General features: G+C 38.5%; 1 protein-coding gene across 2 annotated transcripts in view; it reads right to left on the reverse strand.

Moving 5' to 3' along the window:
* The window catches only part of asic1c (acid-sensing (proton-gated) ion channel 1c), a 115,941-nt gene extending 100,770 nt beyond the window's left edge, over positions 1-15,171 (reverse strand). Inside the window, exon 1 of one of the 2 annotated variants that reach the window (XM_085438457.1) lies at positions 13,606-15,171. In XM_085438457.1, the coding sequence (XP_085294583.1) occupies positions 13,606-14,160 (555 nt within the window). In that variant the 5' untranslated portion in view covers positions 14,161-15,171. The remainder of the gene's footprint in view (positions 1-13,605) is intronic. The other variant, XM_085438455.1, reaches the window with a different exon arrangement.
* Positions 15,172-26,157: the final 10,986 nt, after the last annotated feature.

The raw sequence follows: 26,157 nt of genomic DNA on the forward strand, positions 1-26,157 counted from the left end.
TTCCATGTCTTCAGTATGGAAGGTGAGTAGTTTGAGCCCCAGCTCCAGTTCACATGTAAAACTAAGCATCCTGCAATGAATCTTTGACTCATGTAAAATATACTATAGCCATCAATTTTCTTAACTACTTATCCAATTCAAGGGCACAGGGGCCTGGAGCTACCTTCTTATGAGGCATGAGGTGGAGTAGACCCTAAACAGCTTACCAGTCTATTGCAGAGAGACAGACGATTGTTCACGCTCATCTTCACACCTATGGCCAATTCAGTGTTACCAGATAGCCTAAGAAGCATGTCTTTGGACTGTAGGAGGAAGCCCAAGTACTCAGAGCGAACCCATGCAGTCTTAGCTGGAGAGCAAGCTCAAACCAGGTACCTTCTCTCTGTGAGATGAAAGTGCCACCTGTAAAATATTATTTAATGTTATATGACTCAAACTCGCACACTGAGTTTGTTGTGCCTCCATAGTGTCAGGAAGTCTGTCTGGTGTAAAAGCAAAACAAAAAAAAACAACAACTGCCATGTGGAGCTACCCACTGTGGCTACCACCTAAACAAAGGAGTTGAAAGTACCATTTTCTTTACATATTGATTCATTTGAGTGAAATCTACACTTACTTTAAGGCTCCCTTATGTAATAAATTGATCAGCACTCAATTCTGATGTAATTTTACTGCCTGCAGGGTCACATGTTGATCACCCATGGGACGTTCCACTCAGGGGTACAACTACAGAGCAAATACAGCAGGCAAAGGCAACATGATATTTGGTTCAACTCTGCATCACGCCCCATGTTAACCATCAGAAGAGTTCCAGCTGCACCTTAAAAGCTGGTTAGATAAGTCGGGTAATTGTGCAGAATGTTGAGTAATGCAATTCCTGATACCAGCATAGGAACATGCCTCACAGATGACTGCCATGGCAACAGACTGCCCCAAGGTAACATAGGGCTCGAATGAATTTCACTTCACCCTGAAAAGGAAAAAAACACATTTATCATCAACCAAAATATCGAGCTCTGGTCTAATGGATCCAGACTGAAGGTTTAATAAAAGTAGGTTATCAACACTGATTAGACACAGATAGAATGAATTGGTATTCAACTGCTAATGGTGTTTTAGTCATTACAGATAGAACCTAGAACACATACTAAATTTAGTTTTGTTTTTCATCCATTACTGGCAGGCATGTGGAATAAAAATCCAGACAATTGGTCACAAAAAGCATCTGTTCATCAGCAGCCTCGTGTAATGTAATTAACAACTATTCAATAACAACAACTTTAAATTCAAGATATTCATTAGCTTGTTATACTGCAGCAGATACAATGGTATATATGATGGCCTAGAAACTGTTTAAATTGTTTCTGATAGAATAGCCTTTATTGTCACTGTACAGAGTACAACGAAATTGGAGTGCCACTCCCTTGGTGCAAGTTTCAATAATAAATATAAATGTAAAATATAAAAAGTACAAAAAAAACAATCGTAAGTACTCAAACAATAGTATGTACAATATATACAGGATAGCAGCATTAATATAATGACAGTGACGGTATGGAATAGGTTCAATTGTTTTTGTGCTTATTTAAGATAAGACCTTGGCTGGACCCAGTAAAGGGAGACAAAGATAATTATGATTAAACAAGCTTTCAAAAGGCACACACTGTGCTCCCTTGTCAATGCAACAACTTTCCCTTTGGCCACATCTTTTGAAATCTTGGAGTTAACCACCACAGAGAGACATTTGGAAAAAAAAATGTGCAGGGAAGGACTGCTGAATCGCAAGAGACTATATTTAAAACACTGCTGAAAGCTGGAATAATAATTCACATTTAAATATGCTTAAACTTCTATTCTAGAGCTCGTTAGAGCCAAAATTATTAGGTAATTTATCTGTTATGTGGAAAAAATGTGGAAACCAATCAATTCATCACTTCATACATTTTTAAAGAAAAATTTGCAAAAAAAAATATTCTGACATGGATTTTGAAATGTTAAGTGAATAAAAAGCAATTTCACTTTATGTCTTAATCTAAGATACACATTTTTCTTATATTTCATAAATCTATCTATCTATCTATCTATCTATCTATCTATCTATCTATCTATCTATCTATCTATCTATCGATCGATACAGCATGCAAATTAAATGTTCAGACGTTCAGCTCAGATAGTTTCCCACATGGGAAAGGCGTAATAAATGCTGGACTCGTCTGTTACTCCCAAAGCAGAGGTGTGACCTTCTGTCTAGCCATTGACCGTGTGAGCTATCACTTCATCTAACAGCTTCGTTTCCATAACTGCACCATGTACTGTGAGTGCAGACTCTAGCAGCATATAGAAATAAACCCACTGCAAAGCCTATTTGTGACAGTGTCTTCATTTCTGGCTAAAACACTTGCAGAGTGGATTTTTTTTATCTTTGCTAAAGTGTTTGAGAACCACTGATCTACTACAGCATGCATTACTCAACATATTGCCACTGCAGCAGCAGTGATACTACACAATATGTACCACATGAGCTGTAGAAATAAGAATAAATCGCATAATGCATTGCCACCCATGGAAAGCCCTCATGTGAAGTGAAGAGATACTCTGGATTTGGTATTATCCACACAAATATAATAGTATTGGCCTTGGTTGTTACAGGACAAATAAAAGGGACAAGTCATGACAGAGCACATTATATACCGAAGGCAAAATAAGTGGATTTAATGAGAGAAAAAAGAAGAAGAAAAAATCGACAACAAAAAACAAAACAAAACACAAGAGCCAGTGTAGAGCTTAGAGGCACATAGCAACCTAAGATTAATTTCATTAAACAGCAATTCAAAACTCCAAGCTATCTCATATCAAAGTAAAGCAGAGAAGAAACTCCAACTTTTTTATTACTAGGACAAAATATTCTCTTTTTGTGGGGGGGAAGTGAAGATGTTCTGTTATTTGTATGCATTTATTATACTCTGTCATAAACCAGGCTTGTACAAAACAGACAAGACATGTTGACATCTTGGCCCTTATAAACAGTAATCCGGTTTAGGAAAAGATAAACAAACCACAACAGCCCATGAATGTAAATGAGCAAGGAAATGCAGCCCTGTGGTGCAGCACAGGTCACAATCACAGTAATGACAGCTGTAATGACTTCTAGCACAATTCTGGTTCACTGATGGACTGTAATGTAATGTAATGTAAGGGACTAAAGGAGTAGCCTATTTTCAACCTCTGGGCCAAATGTGGTGGAAATTAATAAAGATTCTGAACTTGTAGGAGGCAAAAATCAATTTACGCAGAGACATACTCATTTGTCCTTTCTCATTGTGTTGCTGCATGTTAATGGAAAATAAAGCACTCACGCAAAAAGAAGGTGCAAAATGCTCATTGTGTTTATGCAATGCCAAAAGTATAGAAGTTCTCATTTTTAAAAAGAAACATCCTCCTCTGTGTATCTGTTGTTCAGTACAGCCAAGTTATATTGTAAACTAAACTAGATTACCCTTTGCTTTTTGTATAAATGATTGTACTCTCTGCAGTAATAACACACAGTCCTACAAATAATTTAATTAAGTGATAATACTTTACCTAGGGTCACATGGATCAAAAGTTCATGACAATAACAGCCTCAAGCAAACTGAATGAGTCGTGTTCTTTTCCATTTGCAGATATAATGGCGCAACACATAGCTTCAAGGTGTAAGCTGTTGTTCTGGTGGTGTCATCTTTCTCAGGGGGAGTGATACTCGAACAAATACCCATTTTCACGTTTCAGAGCACAGATATAAATTTTCTGTTGAGAAATCTCTTTAATGTAAATGTTAATTCACGACGCTGGTCAATTTTATAGAAAGAAGTAGGGCCTGGGATGCCACTTCAAGACTTTTATAAAATAGAAGTTTCATGTTCTACTGCATAACAAACCTAAATACAAAAAGTAGCAGATATCAAACAAACGCTATTTATTTAGCACATTTAAAAATGACAATGTGGCAAAATGCTGTGCACACCATTCATAAATATGTGCTGAAATATAAGGATAAAAGAATGAAATTTGTAAAAGAAACAAATATAAGATACTAAAAAACTAATCAAACTGAATGAATGTATCACTGGAGGGGAAATGTTCGATTGAAAGCTGAAGGCTATTCCAAAGCTGCCACTGTCATGTCCCTTATCCACTAGCCTCAACTGTGGTTAAATGAAAGCAAATGATTAGCGCATCTAAGAAGCCTGGATTATTTCCTAACAAAGTACATTGGTGTCGTGTACAGGTTTGAAAATAAATATAAGAATCAGGGCCAGTTCAGGGCCACTCATATCGCTGTAATGCAGTCTGTTTTTCTGTTAGGAGTGTTGCTGCAGCATTTTAGACCAGCTCTGATTAGACCAGACAACTGGGACTGGCCAATACTCTGATACAGTTGCAAAGCCTTAACGAGCTGCGACCATAAAAATTTTCATATCGCTGACAGAGATTACTTCATCTTAGCAACACGCCTCAGTAACAGAACACAGAGGTCATTTGTTTGTGAGATTACAGTGTCGATCAACAATGACAGCAAGTTTAAAAAGAAAAAAAGAAAATGTACCGCTACGCAGCCACCCCAGGTTGGATTCAAGAGTAACAATTTTGGGGGAAAACAAAAACACCAAGTCAATTTATTTTCGTCTTGCTGTCATTCAGCTTTCTTGCATTTTTTGTGATTCTGATGGCAGAAGACAGAGCCTAAAGGTATATATTTATAAAGGCAATTTAATGGGGCCTAAACTAAAGCCATGAGGTACTCCATAAGTGACTGGGACAGTAAACACAAAGGAAAGGGCATGTGATGGCCAGAGACAACTCTTCCTGATCGGATGCTGCAAAATTATCCAGAAGACGAGATTTATGAAGCTGTCAGCCATTTAAATTGCTTTGGAGTGTGTATACCTGTCTCCTAATATTTGTTCTAACAAGCCATGGCATTATTTAGCCTTGGCTATGACAAAGAAAAGCTTTTATGCTTGCATTGCTTTTATTATTTTATTTGCTTCTTTATTAAAGAAGCAAATATCTTTCAGTTCACTTCTGAGAAGTTCTCATTGTTAAAGTCTCCAAGAAGAATGCCAGCCTTTATCGTATCAACATCAGCATTTTATATATGATAACTGCAACTTACCAGAAGTTCTCGGCTTGGTATTTCAGCTTCTGTTTATCTCAATTTATCTAAACTAGTGCTGAAGTACTGCCTCTAGATGAAGTGAACATTTCTATCAACAAAACTAGAAATACTCCTATTCCTTTTGTGTGTTTCAACATTATACTGAGGACTGAATAGAACAAATCACTTTCAGATGATCCAAGTCTAATTTAGCATCATCTTAGTCTAAATAACCAAAACTGTTTCATTATAATCATCTGGTAAAAATGCAGCAATCATGACTGTAAACACAACAGTTTCTATCAGAGATCACCTTTCGTGTAATCTAAAGTCACTAAGAAGAAACTTTTGATTAATAAGAGCATTACACAGAATATTACAGCACACGTGCCATTTGGTTGCAGAAGCTGTAGGCTGTCATAACTAACGTTATCTGCTGATGCCAAATGCGAGCTTTGACACGAGGCAATCTCGGCAGACATTAAGCTCAGCGAACGGACCGACTGGAATGCAGACAAGAATAGCCATCGTCGGTGGGAGAAGTGACAAAAACTGCATCCAGGCTAGACAGTTTCAGCCTTCCTGAGACAACACTGCCAAACGTTTGTCATATTGAAAAATGTCACTGCTGATGTTTCAAAAGAAAATAATGTGTTTATCTCATATGAATAAAGCCTATTTATATTGGGACAGTATAATGTTTAAAAAAAAACTAACAAAAACTGGTAATTATGAGAAAACCAAAGCCAGGGTCAAAGACGTCCCAGGATGGATTCGCCTGCAGTCAGAGCTGTGCCGGTGTCTTTGTAGCTGGACGTGCTATCTGCTTCATTTCTGTCAGAATCAGAATCAGAATCAGAATCAGAATCAGAAAGGGGTTTATTGCCAAATGTTGAGCAGGTTTACAACATTAGGAAATTGCTGCAGTGCTTCAGTGCAAACATAGTGTCATAAATAGCACTTAAATAGTGTCATAAATAGCACTTAAATAGACATGAAAAAATAAAAGTAGGGATAAGAATTAAAAGTGCTACGTAGAAAGATATGTGCATGAGCTATACATGAGATATATACATGAGAATAAGAATTAAGAGTGCTACGTAGAAAGATATATACATGAGTGCAGGTGGTGATCATTGTGCATTTGCACAATTAGCCTGATGTCAGCGTTTCATCTAGTTCTATAGTATTCCATAAAGCTTACAGGTTAGGGGAGACAGAAGATAACTGTACTTGTGCTTGTACACTGAGCTTATCCTCAGGACAGTGCTTCTGTACAGAATAGCACACTGCACTGCTTTAAAGGACAAAATTAGGGAATCATTGTCTCCAATGAGCAGTTAACTCCCTATATTAAATGTGCAATTGTGCTACTACTGGCTACATCTTTTCTCTCCAAGATACACACTGATGATAAATATGTCTATTTTTAGGGCGGTAGACAGTAAGCCCCTCTGCCTGGAGGCAGGTAAAGCCTTTGTAACACCTCTGCCTGTTGTGAATTTCAGGAGATGCTTCAAACTGCTGAACATTAATGAACTCTAAAGTAAATGCCTCACATGTAATGATATTTCTTTTTCTTATGGCCTGTCAATTTTTTTCTTTTCTTTTTTTTCAAGGTATCATGGATTTATTCTTAGATCTGGGTTGTTACTTTTATATAATTGAGGGGGGAAAAGGCCTATACTTCTTCCTGTAACTGCTTCCTTCCTGAAATACTGTTGTTCATCAAACACGATGTAGAAGCCAATGTTAAAGTGGCGTTAAATTGCACACTAGTTGAAACTTTACTTCTTTGACCACTAGTCCCAGCAACTCATCTTTACTTTCATGAAGCCGAGCATGTGCACAGACTTTTGACTTGACTTTATCCCCACATAAGCTTCCAATTAGGCTTGCTGTAGAAAATATGCCCATGTGCCATTCTGCGTATTTCTTGGTGACTGTGGCGTATTTGAAAAAGTACACGTGGCTGATATTTGACCCTAAAAATAATAACTCTTAGCACATTTCCTTGTGTGTATCCACATGAGGAACCGGCACATCACAGTGACATGAGGATCGCTTTAACGTGGAAATGTGTTAAATCCCACAAACTTCTGTCTAAAAAGGGGAAGAATATATTCTATTTTGTCAGCTCTGAGAATCACAGTGGCACTCACAGATTTTTCTTTGAAAAAATGCACGGCACCTTAGCCATATTTAAACATCAATTTATCTTACTTTTCAGACATGCCCATGTTCTGATTTTTCCCATCTCCATCTTCTCCTGAGTTTATACAGAGTGTGTCTGCTACACTCTGATAAGTTTTCATAACTCAACACCTCTTATAAAACTCATGAAACATTACTCAGTGGAGCGTCTTGTTTTCTTCTTTCCTGACACTGCCGCTTCGCCGTCACATATCAGCTGCTGTTGCTGAGCAGCAAGTGGCACAGCGTGGAGACACACATTTAGTTTTTTTCCCCCTTCTAAAACCAATTGGCTTAATGATGCAGATTTAAAGACTGCTCGTTCTGTCCAGCTGAAGAGTGAGGATAGCTTTGTTCCACACAGTCAGCCCACATACCCACTTAACAAAAAGACTACAGGAGGTCTACTCGGTGGCTGCTGGAGCAGCTTGATATTTTACTGCTAAAATTTGTACTTTACGGGAAGCAGTTTTGTGAAGCGTTGTTGCTTGCTCTCTGTGTGTGTACGTAAGGCTTCCTGTGGTAGTGTCAGCTGCCATGTTTCTGACTGCAGACAAGCCCCTGTGTTTATGTGCATGTACATACGGTAAGAAGATAAGCAAATAAAATTCTGAGCATGCACACTGATTTAAGCCTGTCTGGTGCTGGATTTTAGCAATCAATACAAATATTTTGGAGCCCAAAAGTCACATCGACAGCAGGCACAGCAGGAAAAGCAGTGATGTAATGTTCAGTTACAAAGCTATACTAATGAAAAATCTTATAATGGATTCAAGGACTGTGTGTAATAATTAAGCAGAATGCATAGTAATGAATCACATAATTATCACCCTTCACCGTTATGTTTGTGTACTCATACTGCTGTCATCAGCACCGTTTCTAGCTACACTAGCAGTTGTTTTTAATGAAAAAGCTCCAATAAATAGATTGTAAGAGCATTTAACAATAGACAGAAACAAATATAAATGATAGAATCATACACAGATTTAAAAGCTGGGACATTTTTCTTAAATACAGTAAGGTCCAAAATGTGTTGGACAAAGACACATTTTTTGTGGTTTTGCCTCTGTGCACCACAGTGGATTTTAAATGGAAAAAAATCATCATCTAACTGAAGTGCAGATTTTCAGCTTTAACTCAAGGGGGTCTCAAAAATTATTGCAGTAGCTATTTAGGAATTATAGCCATTTTTATACATGGCACCCCCTTTTCAAAGGCTCCAAATTAATTGGGCAATTGACTGACAAGGAGTTTCATGTCCAGATGAGGCAGATTCCCCTGTTATTTCATGACAAGTGAAGCAGACATAAGATCAGATTCAAAGTGCTGAATTAGTTTTTTTTTTTTTTACTTTTTTACTCTTATTTTAAATATGAAATCTAAAGTGGTGTCAGTGCAAGTGAGCGGGGCCATCATTAGGCTGAAAAACTACAATAAAGATAGCAAAATCAACAATCTAGTTCTTTTTTTAATGAGTGCGATGGCAAACTCAGCAACACCAAAGAGCTCAGGAAGTCCACAGAAGACAAAAATGGATGATAACAGAATTACCTTAAAAAAACGACTTCACAACATCTAATGATGCCAGTCTTGTGAAGCTAGTGTATCACTACCAAAGTCTACAATCAAGAAATGCCTTCATGGAAATAAAGACTGTTTACAACAAGGTAAAACCTCTGGCTACACTCAAGAACAGGAAGACCAGATTAAGGCTAAAAGAGTCTGGCTCTTTAAAGAAACCTGTATGGGCCAATGAAACCAAAATGTTCTTGTACCAGAGCGATGGGAGGTGAAAAGCATACCGAATTATCTGCCAAACATGGTATTAGACATGCGTGGACATGTATGACTGGCAGTGGAACTGTGTCACTAGTGTTTATTGATAAGAGAGCTGGCTGTATAAATTGTGAAGTGTGCAGGGCTACACTCAGATGAAGTTCAGCCAAATGCTGAATGCAAAGAGCTTCACAGAGCAAATGGATAATGACCCAAAGCAAAATCAAAACCAATCCAAGAGTTTCTCATTCTTCAGTACAAGATTAACTAGTCACTTAATCTAAACCCAATAAAGCACACATTTCGTGTTAAATACAAATAAATACAGTCCTGGTTACATACATAAATATGTTAGGATGTTCAATTAATTTTTAGCCTCTGAAAATGGGAGACCATGTATAAAAAAAATGACTGTAATTCTTGAACAGCTAATGGATTGTTTTGTTTTGTTTTTGTCTTCTTGGTTAAACCTCTTGAAATAAAGCTGAAAGTCTGCACTTCAATCATAACTTGATTGTTTAATTTAAAATCCACTTTGGTAGTGAACAGAGGTGTAAAATAAATTCAATTTTGGACCTAATTGTAACAGGAACATTTGTTAGACAAGAAGACACAGCTAGTCAATGTTAGATAATCATGTATGAAAGTCAGAAACAACATTTATTAGGAGAAAACATGTCAGTGTTATGTTTTCAGTTTGCTTCCTTTTCATGATATATAAAAAAAAATGAAATATTGATATTTTTTAGGTTGTTAAACAGTTGGGACAAAGACACACATTGCCGCGTTTTTATAGCTAATCATTAGTTATTAGTAACAGAATCTGCATCACCATCTGCTGAACTGTGATATTTTACTCCGCCAACTCAGCTGTCGCAGAGTACTGTAAACAAAAGAACCTGCTCAACAAACAGGGAAATAATGACTGTTTTTAAATGACTTCAAGTTGGTTTTATGACACTTGAACCCATCAGCCAATATAAACACAAAAGCTGACATAAAGCGCACATATATTCCAACAATGCAACAGCCTGAAAATACTGTCTGTCTCCAGCATCAGGCTGTTCATAGGCAGAAAATTAGACTCTCTCTTCCAAATTTTTAGACCCACAAGTCATATAGTGTCAGCCTGGCCGTGTTTTATACCCTTGGCACCCACTGTCATCGGGATTATAAGATGAAAGACAACTCACATCTTAAAGACTGAGCTTCAGCAGAATGTGATGATGAATACAGATTTCACACACTCTGTAAGAAATTGACAGAAATGTAGCCCATGGGGACTTGTCATAACCTGTCAGGACTTAAGAATGGAGCACTACATCCACACCATCAGATTATGATAATCAACTTCTTGCTCACTAGCTGCAGTGTATCATCGACCAAGGTTCCATTTACATAGTGTTAGTCATAGGTCTTACAGAGTCACAGCAACTCAATAAATGCATTTCGAAAAAGGTCACTTTCTTGAACACACCTTTTTAAACTCAATTAGAAATATAACTCTGCTATACAAATAAATATAGACATAAATAAGTCCCAGTTTGTTAAATTAAACTTTAAAAGGGAATTTCTCTTTAGATATGATTGCATATTAAATCACTTTAGGAGGTGGGATTTATAATGAGAATGTTTTTACTTCACTTTACAATGAATTTAAGCACGAGACTCAAGGTTGCAGATACTCAAAGTGCACAATACTTCCAAAGAAACTGAAACTTCCCTGAATTTCAAACTAAAAAAGCTTGTCAGTGTTGCAGCAGCTATTTTAAATTTTAAATGCAGGAAACAATGAAATAAGAAGAATCCAAATTCTTTGCAAAACTGTTAATATATGCCTCGTAAAATCATTACAAGGGATTAAAGTTTTTAATAGTATTCAAAATACAAATTACCATTCTCCTCTTGCCCATCAAACCATTACAATGCAAAACATCTTGAATGCTTTGTTTCCCAACTGCATCATCACCGGGACTTAATGAGATTCTTCCTTCATTTATTCAAGGTCAAAGCTCATCACTCCCACTGTCCTTTGCATTGTAAATCTGCTTCTCAACATGTCTGTGGGGGGAATTTGAATATAAGCTACAGCCACCACAATACTGATTTTTAAAAAGAAAAAAACAAATAAATTCAATGATGATATATTATGATATCAAGCCAGCCTAATCAAACCTGCTTTATGAGTTTGATGATTAATTTGGGTCTTTTCGCAGCATCCAGTGCACTGAAGCAAGTTATGAACTTAGTCACTCTATTAGTGAGCAGGAAGCAGTTTCTGCACTTACTTGTGAGAGATGATTCTAAGATACAGCAACAAACACTCTGCTAGATGGGTATGGCATACTGTCACCCATCCAAGTCCTGACAGACCACTCAGAGCACAGCCGAGGGCTGTTGCACTGCTTTGACCGGTCCATCCAAACAACATACAAAAGTGATTAATGGATACAAATAAGACTGCTTAAATATGGCACACCTATCCTCAGCCAAGTGGAAGTTTACTGTTGGATCTGCCGTACTTACCTGGCAACGAAAAACCAACGTGCAGCATAACCAAAGTTATTAAATTTTTCTAACAGCTCATTTGATGCCGCAAGCATTTTCAATCAACCCGTACAACAGCAATTAGCTTCCCATGAACGATTTGCTTCTCAAGACACTCTTGAGTGCTGCTCAGAAACAAACATGTAAATGGAGACATTCCCAGTTCGCAATATTTGCGACATAAATTGAAAAGAAGCAAGCCTGAAAGGCAATATTACATTTGGGTTTTATCTCCTCCTTCAGCAGAGAAGAAGTATGATTGACTCTGAAGATAGTGCCATCACTCACTTAAAAACTGGACATCTTGAAGGGAGGGGGTTATTTCAGGGTTGATTAAAGATACAACATAGATAAGCAATCATATTTTTCCGAGTGGATAGATTCAACTGAAAGATTAGCAAGTTCAGTGTAAGTTAAGTATTACTCTATCAAACCTGCACTGCAAGAGATGGAATAAAGGACACGGGCACTCTGAGAATAGTAAAATACCTTAAAATAAGGAAATGGGAGTGAAACAGAGACAGCTAATATTGCAGCTTATCCCTAGGCTGCACCTATTTGTTTATTTATTCACTGGCCCATGTACAGAAGTCTACTTTATATCAAATAATGGCTACACCAGACCAAGCCAAGGTTTCCCTGCTGCTTTTTGGGTCTGTTTTTCACTCAGACAAAATGAGCTAATAACAATTAAACAGGCTGATTAAGCTTGAAATTGCATCAACGCACTAGACAACAGCAAACAGGGAGATCACAGGTTGCCTTATATGGAAAATGCTTAGAGCATAATATTAATCACAATAATAAACTGGGATTCCAGTAAACCACAATGAAAAACAGTAAGAACACATTGCCTGTGCAGGAGTCACTCTTTAAGAACATGCAGACACATTTCACAGTGTAACGCAGCTGCAGTCCTTGGGTGTGTTCAGATCTTTGAGGAGACATCATTGCATCAGCTGATGCCAGACAAAACTGCCTACTTGTTCCACTCTTACAATTTATTTCCAGTCAACTCGATTCACCTGACAGATTTAAACATCTGGACAAGGCAATTATTTCATATTACCTGGATCCAGGTCTCTGCTTTAAATAATTAAGTCTGTCACTCTAAATGGCTGAACCAAGCATATGTACTGTAAATGACTTTCCAATTGTTCCCTTTCCTACCAACTATACACAATGTTTTAAATGAATGAGGGTCTCCTATTACCACACAAGCAGAAGGGCACTTTACAGTTTAGTGAATTTCATTCATACCGAATAGTAAATGAAGAGTTTGTGTGTGACTGCCAAATGGAGTGTGGAATGAATCAAAGCACAGAGTATGGATGCTTGGTGATAGCTCGGCATCAGAACACCTCTCCTGAACAACTTCTCAAATTAAACAAAAATAAATCTGTTACATTGCATTGTTTTAAGTGACAATTGAGAAATTACTTGTTGAAAACAGATCACTCAGAGCAACAACAGAGAACATTTGAATACAAAACAGCTGCAAAATAATAATCAGTTAGGAGGCTTAATTTCAACACTGTGACTAAAGTGTCTGATTTGCACAAACAAAGGTTTACGTGCACTTAAACTGTGTATCTGACCTCAATGAACCCCATAATAGAAAATATAGGTTCCTTCAAGATGAACACACACACACTACATATGTTTTCTGTATTCTTGGAAATCAAACTGTCTTCTGAGATCACTGAGCAAGTAATAGCAGTATCTCACCTCAGGACCTTATCCTTATTAAAGATATAATTCATAACATTATAGAGCAGTAAAAACACAAACTAAAGCAAGACATCTGTTCCAAGTAAACTGCAAAGTCACATTGAAACTGGGTCTAAACTTATCCAGATTCAAAATAAAGCGGCAGACTATCAAAACGAGCAGGAAACGAGATAGGATTACAGCAGCTTAAAGGACAAGCACAAGAACCCCTGGCTACTTACTGTGGTGAAGTTCCCCGGGTGGCAGTCCTCTCCTCGAAAGGTGCACTGCAGCAGCATGTCACTGATGTCATGACCAGTTCGGTTATAGAAATCAGTCATGTTGAACAGTTTTGGCTTAAAGTTCAGGAAGTTTGCCTTATCCTTTAAGGCGGCCAGAACTTCAGGCTCAGCCAGGTGCGGGTTGGCTATTTGGTAGTTATTATTAAGGAGGGCCAGGAGCTCTCCCACATGATAGAGGTCATTCTTGGTGATTTTGGAGAAGCGGAACTCATTGAGGTTGCAGAAGGTAACTGCTGGGAAGGTGAGGTTTGTTGCCGCCACCTCGTCCAGCTTAGTGACGTGAGGATACTCCAGATAATATGACACCCGATCCATGCAGACCAGCATCAATAAGCCCAGTGAACCCAAGAAAGAAAGCGTCCAAAGAAATTGGCGGAATGTCATGTGCCCATAAGCGAATATGTGACTCATGCCATGTAGGGTGGACATGTTAGCAAAAGCTTGCAGGTTGGAGGGCCTGACGCTCTCTATGCTTTCCTCTGAGCTTCCCTTCATGGCTGTAGAGTGATGCTCAGCACTGTCACCCCAAGAACTTCAGGTTAGAGACTTTGCTTAGCAACAAGAATAGCAGAAACCAACCAGCAGTGTTGGTTTGCCACACTGCTTCTTTATTCCCTCAAGAAGTGGTAACGGTCTCAATAAATAGCCACCTTTAAAAGGGTTGCCAGTCTCTGTAACAGTTTTCTTTTCATGACAGTTCGCATTCCACTGAGCTGTTCTTGTAGTCCCAGGTCTCCCCTGTTCTTTCAGGCTTCTGTTTTATTATCTCCAAAGCTGTCTCTCACACTCCCTGCTCAGCTGTCCTTTGTAACGGCACCAAACACAATGACAGAAACAGCCACTTCTACCCAAACGCAATGCCTCCTGATTCCTGAGTCGTGTGAAAAGGAAGAATACGAGGGACAAGAAAAGAAAGAACAGAGAATATAGCAGGCGTAAGGATAGAGGCGAAAGATGAGGGGGGGGGCACTGCAATGAAAAGGGCTAGCGTTTGGAGAGAGGTGCTAAGCCTGAGCAGTCAATGGGACCCTTCCTCCTCCAATCGGAGAGAATGCCTCTACATCGCTATGATAATGGGATGCAATGGTTTTGTGAATGAAGGTAATAAAGAGAGAAATGGCTCACTGGTCCCTCGCTGCCACCTTGCTTTTTTGCGCTTCTCCTTTCTTCCAGAAATGAAAATGAGGGGGTCAGAGACCTCCCACCAGCCCACCAGTGTGCTTGACAACCGGCGTTCACAGATTCCACGGGTTCCACTTCCTTATTTGCACAGATCTTCAGTTAATAGGGATGACCACCTCTTGACGCTTTACGATCACCCCCCACCAGCATAACCGCTAAAGCCGCTCCAAGACCCCAAGCTTTAGTCCTGTTAACATACAGATTTATATTCTGCCGTGTGGAGCCTTTCACTCTCTTTCTCGCATCCTCTCTCTCCCTCTCTCTCTCCCACCACTCCCCCATTTCTTGCTCTCTCTCTCTCGCTCTCTCTCCTCCTCTTTAGTAGTCAGGATCCATTCCACTGCTGAATGGCTGCTTTGTTTGTGTCTCTGTGCTCACAGGGGGAGTCTCTCAATCTGGACATCACCATCACTGTGTTATTATTTCTTAATCTGCTCCTACCTACTGTCCAGTCACTGTGTCATCAACCATTTTCTCAAACAATGCCACAGGTTGTTTACTGCATCGATGCACATATTAAGAGTTCAATGGTGTTCCAGAAGTTTCCACATGTTAACCTTTTTATAACGATGTCAACAAGTAAAGTGTGAAAAAATGGCTTCCAAGCCACCTAATATAATTATAACTGAGTATTAATCCAGTCATCGATGAGATTTCCATTTTGTCTTTTATATATAAAAAATAAAACAAAAATTTTAAAAAGTTATTTTAAAAATGAACAAAAAGACATTTTATATATATATATATATATATATATATATATATATATATACACACACACACACATACATACATATATAGCACATATATACATTTTCTTTTTGCTTCAAGCAATACAAAAATCCCAAAGCATTTCAGAGTCTTTCTGCAGCAGTCCTGGAACATTTATTTGTTGTGTGTATAATTACAGTTTAGGCTTGACCAGTAATGAAATTGGTGATTTTTCTTGTGGGGTCAAAAGTTCACCTCACCATTCTGACAAGCCCTTCAATTTCTCCTGGAACCAAACAAGACGATCACTCATTGGCTACTCAGGGATCACTTATTATCTTAACAATAGGTGGACTGCCAGGGATGAGACCACAGCCCTTTAGGCATCAATATCCTGTCCTGGCAACCGTGGAGCCCATAGGAACCTATAGCCAGAGTACTACAGAGGTATACATTTCACATAAACCCACAAAAAAAGACATTTGTCAAAGCTGAGATGGAATTTTAAAAATGCTCGCAGAAGGAAATGGAACATGATGCCTGAAGTGACAGGCTGTTGCACTTTTAAAATCTACCCATCACAACACAGGCTTTGAACATGTCTACCAAAACAAAATCTACAATATAACAATTTCCAAACTACAAGACAGTTGCATTTTTTTTCCCACCACAATATAAGAGCAAGATTAAGCCACTTTAATAACTCATAACATCATGACACGTCTGTATTTGTCTCATTTTATTGCTTGTCAAAATGTCATTAGCTTGATTAAGATGTTTGGATAAAGAAGCGGTTTGTGCTTGTCTCAATATTTGAAAATGAATACGATTCAGCATTCACAGTGAGAACTGATAATGATTAATGTGCTAAAAAACACATTGATGGATGGTGCTTTAGCATTAGAGACCTTCACTGAGTTTAAATATGGCTTCACTCACAGAGCAGGGTTAGGCAACTCAATGACTGCGAGGTGAGAGTCACTAACAAACTAAAAAATCCTTCACCGAGGCGTCAAATTACTGCCTGAAACAGAAATCAAGTAGGAATATGGCTAAATGCTTCTGGTACTTTATACATATTTGTGTAAAGTGACAGGAAAGCATTAAATCATAATGGATGCAGGGAGCATTAGATGTGGCAGTCCCTGCACTAAAAACAGCCAATTCTGCTGTTTGCTGATAAGACAATATGTAGAAAAACACATGTTCAGCAACAACACCCAACCTCCTCTGCAAGGGCTGGGCTTTTGTTAATGTGATGAAATGTTACTTTTTTAAAATAATGGCTAGAAAAAATGCAATACATTAGAACTGTGATTCTTATTTTCTGTGATTGTGAGTTAATTCCCAAACACCAAAAAAACAACAAAAACAAAGAAAAAAAAACCCTTGTTCAAATAAACAAGGTGGAAAAGCAATATTTTAAAATGAATTTGGGACTGTTTCACATTTAATGACTTCATAATTAACTGTGCAAATAGTTACATTTCGTAAACATTTCACAACAATGACAGATTAGTGGAGAAGGGCACTGAACTTGAGCACTACCTAATGAAACAATCTGTCGAACACAAACTGATGCACTTAAAAAAAAAAACCTCCCACAAACTGTGACAAGCAAAAAAAACCCAAAACAAAAACTGTCTATATATTGTGTTTTGCTTCAAAAGCCCTGCATCTGCACGCCTTTTGGATAATGATGGCTTTCCCTAAGTACCTATGCAGAAGAAGAGAAGCTGTTGTCCACTAGCAGAGAAAGAACATTGACAGAACAGCATCCGCTTTTTTCCCCTGATTCTTCATGTACCCAAACCCAGGACAAGTTTCAGCTGTCAGAGAGACGGCTTCATGTTTGACTCTAGAATACTTTGGTATACTGAGGAGTCAGTGACTGCAAGGTGCCCAGGTCCTGTGGCTGCAAATCAAATCATCACAAAATCATCACCCCTCCATCATTGTGCTCGACAGCTGGTAGGAGGTTTTTGTGCTGATATGCTGCGTTTGGTTTTCGCCAAATGTGGCACTGTGCATACATCTCAAACATCTTCATTTTGGTCTTGTCTCCCCAAAGGACATTGTTCCAGAGGTCTTATCATTTGTTCAGATGCAACTTTGCAAACTTAAGCCCTGCTGTCATGATCTTAGAGAGAAAGGGCTTTCTCCTAGCCATCCTTTCACAGAAGCAATACGTTTTTTTCTAAATGTACTGTCATGTAGAGCATAGGGTCCTATGCTCTACATGACATGAAGTATCCTTTTGAATCGAGATGTGACTCTGAATGAAATCACGGCACTAACAAATCAAATCAGATCATTAGATTGTTGAAGATCTGCACCACTGCTACCTTCACTCACTTGTATTAGAAAAACAGAAAACATTAAAGTGAAACTTTTGTGACACCAACAGCAACAATACTGACATATTTTCACTATAACCAAACAATCATTTAAAACCTCAATAGATTTAAATCCTCTTGATTAGAATTTAAAGTAGATGAATCACCCTTAATGGAATAAACATAGAAACATTCGTACACACCTCAATAAATATTCAGTATTTATCTTATAGTGATTTTCATCATCACTTTTGCATACATCTGCATTCTCTTTTCGACGTACACTCAGAAAATGCAAATGCTTTTCACACTGTATTTATTTCCATTTTCTATATTTTGATAACATCATCCTGTGTTAACATTAACAAACCTAAATTCACACTAGCAGGTAAGCCTGTTGTTGCAGTTGCAGCATGAAAGTGGGAGACTTTTCAGCAGTAATTGGCTTTCAAGTGGATGGTAGAATGCACAGCATAATGCAGTGAATATTAATTAGGAAGAGTAATATTTAAGGCACTACTAAGCACTGTACTCTCTTTGAAGGAGCCTTTGAATTTGACTTTAAACTATTAACTAATGTTCTGTAAAATTTCCAGGCCCCAAGCACCTCTGGGCTTTGGACTATGTACCATAAGGGACACAATATAATGTGTCTGTGTCATAAACACTGCTTACTAGTGATCACGAGAACCTGTTTTCTCATTATATACAAACAATGATGAAGTAATGTGTGATACAATTAAGCTTTAAGTCATAATCTATATTCCTCCATTTTTCTATATACGGTAGAATACTTCATTCAAATGGTAGATATCTAGTTTACAGTTCCATATATTGTTTTTTGTTTTTGTGGACTCAAACCGAATGTGTTGTATATTCGTCCATAAAAGCTTGCAGCACTGCCAGAAATGTGACCAAATGCATCCGCCTGGAAGACTTACTGAAAATAGTTTCTATTATTTGTGCTCTGACTGTAACAGATCACTGGGATGATTGTAAGAGTTTAGATTAAAATGTATACACAGTCCCAAACACTGATTCATTCTCATTCATGAGAACGAGGCTGCAAAACCTTTGGCAATCTTCAGAGTACTCTTAACACAGCTTTACCTGGTCTGACAATAAATGTGAAAACAGCACGTGATTACAGCTGCCACTTTATGTGACTCTAAACGGTGCTGGACATTAAGTAATGAGCTATAATTACGACAGTTCAGCAAAAAATTCCCATGACAAGCAAACCGCCCTGATATGATGCAGAGCTAAAAAAAAGAGCAATTACAGCAAGTCCTTCTATGCAGTGCCCAAGTTATGGAGATTTGGCAAGCACCTCTGAGAACAGATTACCCTGTTAGCAACTGGACACGGTATTAAAGCAGATGACATTTAAGAGCGCATATATCATTAAGTAAAGAATGAGAAGCAAAGATGCAACACTGCACTGGAGGGGGCAGTGCCAGGATGAAGACATAATAACAGACCCTGAACTATTGATTAGATTAAAAGTGTGATCCCAGCCTCTAAGCACTTTGTTTTCCAATATACAGTTTTCGAAAGTTGGCACAAGCACATTTGTAACAATGTTACTGTGACTATAAGAACAAAGTCAATAAATGTAACAGAGTTAGTTTTTTTGGCTAAAAATAGTTAAACAGCCAAAAAGTGCAAAAGCAGATTGGTGCTTCAGTTGTTAAAACATGTGATTGAAACCTAATATGTTAAAGAGCCAAACTCTTTGTCACAACACTGCAGAATATGGAGTAACCGCTTTTTCATCCCCGCAGGAACAGATGCTACATTTAAATGCTGGGCTTCTTAAGGGCTTGGAAAGATTTAAGATCTCTATCATCCAAACTCTGATGTTATCATGTCTTTTCAATAACCGAGACGCATTTTTAATCTGAATAGAAAGCATTTTTCACTTTCTACAGCTGCAAAGCTTTATAGAGCTTCAACATAATTCACATACTGGATCTCCACTAACACCTGCTGAAAATGTCACAACAGAGGGCTGTTTAAAAGAAGGAATCGCATCACAATTTTATAATCTGCTCTTTCATACCAGAGTTCACAATCTAAGCTGAATGCATGGAACGAAGATTTGGAAACTGAAATCTCTGCAAAGGATTGGAAATCAACTTGTGGTGGAACTGATACTCGGCTGGTGAACCATTGCCTCAGATCAACACACTAAGAGGTCAAAATGAATCTAAGGCTCTCTTGTCCATCCCTCCCTGTAGCTTTTACAAAAAACAGAATCACATGATTATGAAAAACACCCTCTTAATTTTGCTGAACCTCAATTACAGCAGGCAGTATGGATGTAGGCACATAAAATCTTCTTTAGTCCCTCTAACTATGAATTTTACAAAAAAGGAATGGAGGAAAACAGAGGATTTCACAGTGTTTGGACACATTTATTTGCTCACACTGGCTGCTGGTCTGCTTGATCTGCAGTTGGAAAATGAAACTGAAACTTTCATATTGTTTGTTTACTTTTAGTATCTTCAGAGGTATCGTACTGCTAATCGCTCTACTGGATATCAAACCAGCCTCCTTTTCATTTGATTAACTACAAAGTAGCTCTAGAGCTTTGGCAAAGTCACTCTAAACAGGACATTTTTCCTCCACTTCACAACAGTTCTCATCTTTACGTAATAAAAAGTACACAATTTTAGTTATTGTTGTTCTATAATTTCATAAATGCAGCAGAAATATGGTGTTACTGTAACCATCTAATGATAAATAGCCCACTGCAGAGCAGACACATGAGTAATGTTGGAAATTATCCTTCTACTTCAGGCTATGTACTCTTCATTAAGACAAGATAAGAGAAGAGTTATTCAAAGCTAGGACATTTCTTGTTACAGCAAATAAAAGTTAAAAAAGTTAAAGTTGAAAAAACAAATAAGTTAAACACAACAAACCTATAAAAATAGCTTAAATAAGTAGGCACTGTAAGATTCAGTATTTACTGGGTCTCCATTCACATTTTTTATCTCAATAATTTAATAAGCCTGGTACAGTTCCTTTAATAGCACTAAACCTAAAACTATTCGCACTTTGTTTGTGTAAAACAAACCCCCCCTCACCCACCCACAACACACACACCTCCACATGTTACCCAGAGGTTACCCATTAGATAAGACAAATTATGTCAAAACGTTTGAACTTTTTTTCTAGTCTTGCCTTTTTCAGGGTGGGGGTTAAGACTTTATAACCAATGTTAAGCACAATGCTGTGTTGTTATCAAGGCTTTGGACTGCTCATTCAATGACTGCAAAATGAAAGTGTGGGCATGCTCACAGAAACAGATGTATTTGTATACATCATTGAGACACAACATGAGCTGTAATAACTGCAGATATCGAGCCGAGTTTCATTCTAAGGGGCAACAAACTCTATAGAAAAGAATACAATAAAACAAATATGTTTCAAAGCCTTAAGCAACATTAAACTGTGAAGAAGAAGAAGAAAAAAGAACAACATCTCACTTTTTGTATGTGACAGTCAGACAGATTCACCTTTTTTTCTCATCTTTTCTTCTGAGTTGCAAAAGTTCAGCAGCAAAAATCTGTCAAACAACAGAAACAAAAAGATGGCCTTCTCATCCAATGGCTGCTACTTAATCGGTGACAGTTGCTGCAAATGACCTTGCATAAATGCTATTCTGAGATAAAAGCCGATTCATATGTAAGCTACTGCTCAATGTGTGCTTGCGACAGGAAAAGACAAATTCCTGGACTCTGGAATAAGTACTGGCATAATGCAGCACTATGAAGAAATTTGGCTCTGTTCAAACACTTTGTGTTAACACTGAGAATTCACTGATTAACACAAATGTGCAAATTTCAAACAGAAAAAGAAAGACAGACAATTTTAAATCTACGACATCTGTTCAGTGATAAAGAGTAAATCCTTAAGCTCAGTTCAATTCAATTTTAATTCAGTTCACTTCAGTTTTATTTGTAGCACGATCAAATCACAACAGTTGCCTCAAGTTGTTTTATATAGTAAGGTAAAGATCTAAAATAATACAGAGAAAACCTCAACAATCGGATGACCCCCTATCAGCAAGCATTTGGCGACAGTGGAAAGAAAAAACTTCCTTTTAACAGGAAGAAACTTCTGGTAGGACCAGATACAGGGAGGGGCAGCTACCTGCCACACCCAGTTGGGGGTGAAGTTAATACACTTTTTTTCCATATTGCATAATACTGTCTAATTTCCACCAGAACAGCTTGGGCACAGGACACTAGACCTCTGGGCGTCTCCTGTAGTGTGGCTGTGAAGTGGGCCCTCTGTGAAACCTGTCATCATTATCATTATCATCATCATCATCATCGTCATTAGAGCATCGTATGGAAGCTCAATCAAGTTGGATCTTTTGGAGCTGGATGCTTTGCAGCTTTTGCTGTGAGGTGCAAACCCAGTATCGTGCAGGGGGAGGCTGCTGCTACCTGGGAGCGCTTTTGCCATAGAGGCATGCTTGGTCTGCAGCAATATTTAGGTGGGTAGTCAGTCGCATCCACACAAATGCTCATTGTTTTCTAGCAGACAATGCAATGCAATGTTACATCATCTATCGGTGACTTTAATGTTTTAGCTGAACGCTATATATAAATTATGTATGCTTTTTGATGAGCAGATACCACTTGACAGAACTGCAGATTCAAGTTTTTTAAAAAGTAGTCCAGAGTTTTCAAGCATTAGAGAATTCAGTTGCCTTAAGCAACCTAAAGTGCCTATTTCAGAAAAGCAAATTTACCTACATTTTGTAGACACCTATAAGGAAATAAATTGTATGTATTTCAAATGTCACTTCAAACATGTTTAAGGCTGTAGAAAGCTTTGTTATGATGGAAATGAATGAGCATAACACGGTGCTACGCCGTTTAGAGAGATTTGTATGTGAATCATTTGTATTCAGTTTACTTCCTGTACCTTGGAGCTCATCGATCAAACAGATAAACTGCTGTTGATACAGAAGCTAAGACCTCCAGTATGCACAAACGGATCAGACAAGATTGATAAAGCTTTCGACTGCAATTTTGTCTAACACGTTCACTAGCGTGCCAGTGCTAGGAAATATCTTATTGCTATATGGAGAAAATATTTTCCAACTAAAATCATAAAGATGCAACAATGCTGAGAATTTCAAAGAATAAAAAAAGTAACCGCACTGCTTTAAAGACAAAGTCAAATGCTGATATGTTTTTATAATCACGTTGGCTCTAACTCGTCCTTGAATATCCTATTTAATGAATAGATCACATGCTGAAGGCCAATTTGGACGGTAAACTTTTCATTCCAGATAAAACAACAACAACAATACCTGGAATAAATACAGGCCTGGAGCATAAACATTTAATCTTAATCATCAGCATGAAAAGCTTACATGTATCGGGGATGGAAAGAGCCCAGGATCAAACACAAGCTTAGAGATGTAAACACGGCACTACTAAGCAAACAGCCACAATCACACATTTACACCAGCCCAGACTGAAATATACAGGGAGTGCAGAATTATTAGGCAAGTTGTATTTTTGAGGAATAATGCTATTATTGAACAACAACCATGTTCTCAGTGAACCCAAAAAACTCATTAATATCAAAGCTGAATGTTTTTGGAAGTAGTTTTTAGTTTGTTTTTAGTTTTAGCTATTTTAGGGGGATATCTGTGTGTGCAGGTGACTATTACTGTGCATAATTATTAGGCAACTTAACAAAAAACAATTATATACCCATTTCAATTATTTATTTTTACCAGTGAAACCAATATAACATCTCCACATTCACAAATATACATTTCTGACATTCAAAAACAAAACAAAAACAAATCAGCGACCAATATAGCCACCTTTCTTTGCAAGGACACTCAAAAGCCTGCCATCCATGGATTCTATCAGTGTTTTGATCTGTTCACCATCAACATTGCGTGCAGCAGCAACCACAGCCTCCCAGACACTGTTCAGAGAGGTGTACTGTTTTCCCTCCTTGTAAATCTCACATTTGATGATGGACCACAGGTTCTCAATGGGGTTCAGATCAGGTGAACAAGGAGGCCATGTCATTAGTTTTTCTTCTTTTATACCCTTTCTTGCCAGCCACGCTGTGGAGTACTTGGACGTGTGTGATGGAGCATTGTCCTGCATGAAAATCATGTTTTTCTTGAAGGATGCAGACTTCTTCCTGTACCACTGCTTGAAGAAGGTGTCTTCCAGAAACTGGCAGTAGGACTGGGAGTTGAGCTTGACTCCATCCTCAACCCGAAAAGGCCCCACAAGCTCATCTTTGATGATACCAGCCCAAACCAGTACTCCACCTCCACCTTGCTGGCGTCTGAGTCGGACTGGAGCTCTCTGCCCTTTACCAATCCAGCCACGGGCCCATCCATCTGGCCCATCAAGACTCACTCTCATTTCATCAGTCCATAAAACCTTAGAAAAATCAGTCTTGAGATATTTCTTGGCCCAGTCTTAACGTTTCAGCTTGTGTGTCTTGTTCAGTGGTGGTCGTCTTTCAGCCTTTCTTACCTTGGCCATGTCTCTGAGTATTGCACACCTTGTGCTTTTGGGCACTCCAGTGATGTTGCAGCTCTGAAATATGGCCAAACTGGTGGCAAGTGGCATCTTGGCAGCTGCACGCTTGACTTCTCTCAGTTCATGGGCAGTTATGTTGCGCCTTGGTTTTTCCACACGCTTCTTGCGACCCTGTTGACTATTTTGAATGAAACGCTTGATTGTTCGATGATCACGCTTCAGAAGCTTTGCAATTTTGAGACTGCTGCATCCCTCTGCAAGATATCTCACTATTTTTGACTTTTCTGAGCCTGTCAAGTCCTTCTTTTGACCCATTTTGCCAAAGGAAAGGACGTTGCCTAATAATTATGCACACCTGATATAGGGTGTTGATGTCATTAGACCACACCCCTTCTCATTACAGAGATGCACATCACCTAATATGCTTAATTGGTAGTAGGCTTTCAATCCTATACAGCTTGGAGTAGGAAAACATGCATGAAGAGGAAGATGTGGACAAAATACTCATTTGCCTAATAATTCTGCACTCCCTGTATTCAGTATTTAACATTAAAAGAGAAGAGTGAAAAACCTATGGGCTCACTTCTATTACCTGCTACCATTAATTTGTCCTTACTTCTGGCAGTAATAGTCGTATTACTCCTCAAATGAAAAGTTTTCCATTTCAAGTTTTTCAAAATAAACACAAAGAAAAAGGAAATTTCAACAGTTAGTACAGCAGTCTATATTTAAACACGTGATTTCTGTTTGCTAATGAGAGCAATAATCATGAAAATCATCATAAATAATGTAAGTTTTGCATTTGTAAAAGTTCAGCTGAAGCATAAATTCTGACATGTGAAAGGGGACATGTCCGGAGAGGTCAAAAGGATGGATGGGTGGATGGATGTGGCAGGAAACAATCATTAGCATCACACTGAATTTTTTTTTTTTTTTCAATCTATCCATTCACTCTGCTCTATTATCTTTAAAGCACTGGTGGAGTACAGCCACAAAGAGACTGGGCAACTAAGAGTCACCAGTAAACCTCCATCCATCCATTTGCTTCTGCTTACCCTTTTCAGGGTTGCGAGGGGCGCTGGAGCCTATCCCAGCTGTCATAGGGCGAGAGGCGGGGTACACCCTGGACAGGTCGCCAGTCTGTCGCAGGGCCAACACACAGGGACAAACAACCATTCGCACTCACATTCACTCACACCTAGTGACAATTTGGATTATCCAATTAACCTATCCCCACAAGCTGCATGTCTTTGGACGGTGGGAGGAAGCCGGAGTACCCGGAGGGAACCCACACAAACACGGGGAGAACATGCAAACTCCACACAGAAAGACCCTGGCCTGATGGTGGAATTGAACTCAGGACCTTCTTGCTGTGCGGCAACAGTGCTAACCACCGTGCCGCACCAGTAAACCTAACTTGCATATTTTGGACTGTGGGAGGAAAGTGGTGCGGTTAGGGGAAACCTTCACAGGTACAAGGAGATGGCAAAAAGACTGCCAGCTGGCCACCTGGGGTTACCGAGCCTTCTTGCAGCAGTCCAATCCTCTGCACCACTGTGCCCCATTAAGAGTGCAGAGTTAATTTTGTCACACTAAAAAATACTACTGTGAACAAAATGAACTCTGGGCTTTGGGGCTGGGGTTAAAGCTTTAATTCAACCTTGCGCATAATGGCATGCATTTTTAATAAACACAGTGCGCATTAATCTATCGGAAAACCT

Source organism: Copadichromis virginalis, linkage group LG18 (assembly GCF_057382275.1).
Source record: "Copadichromis virginalis isolate Kocher_CV1m ecotype Utaka linkage group LG18, C_Virginalis_male_GT1.1, whole genome shotgun sequence".
Taxonomy (NCBI): Eukaryota; Metazoa; Chordata; class Actinopteri; order Cichliformes; family Cichlidae; genus Copadichromis; species Copadichromis virginalis.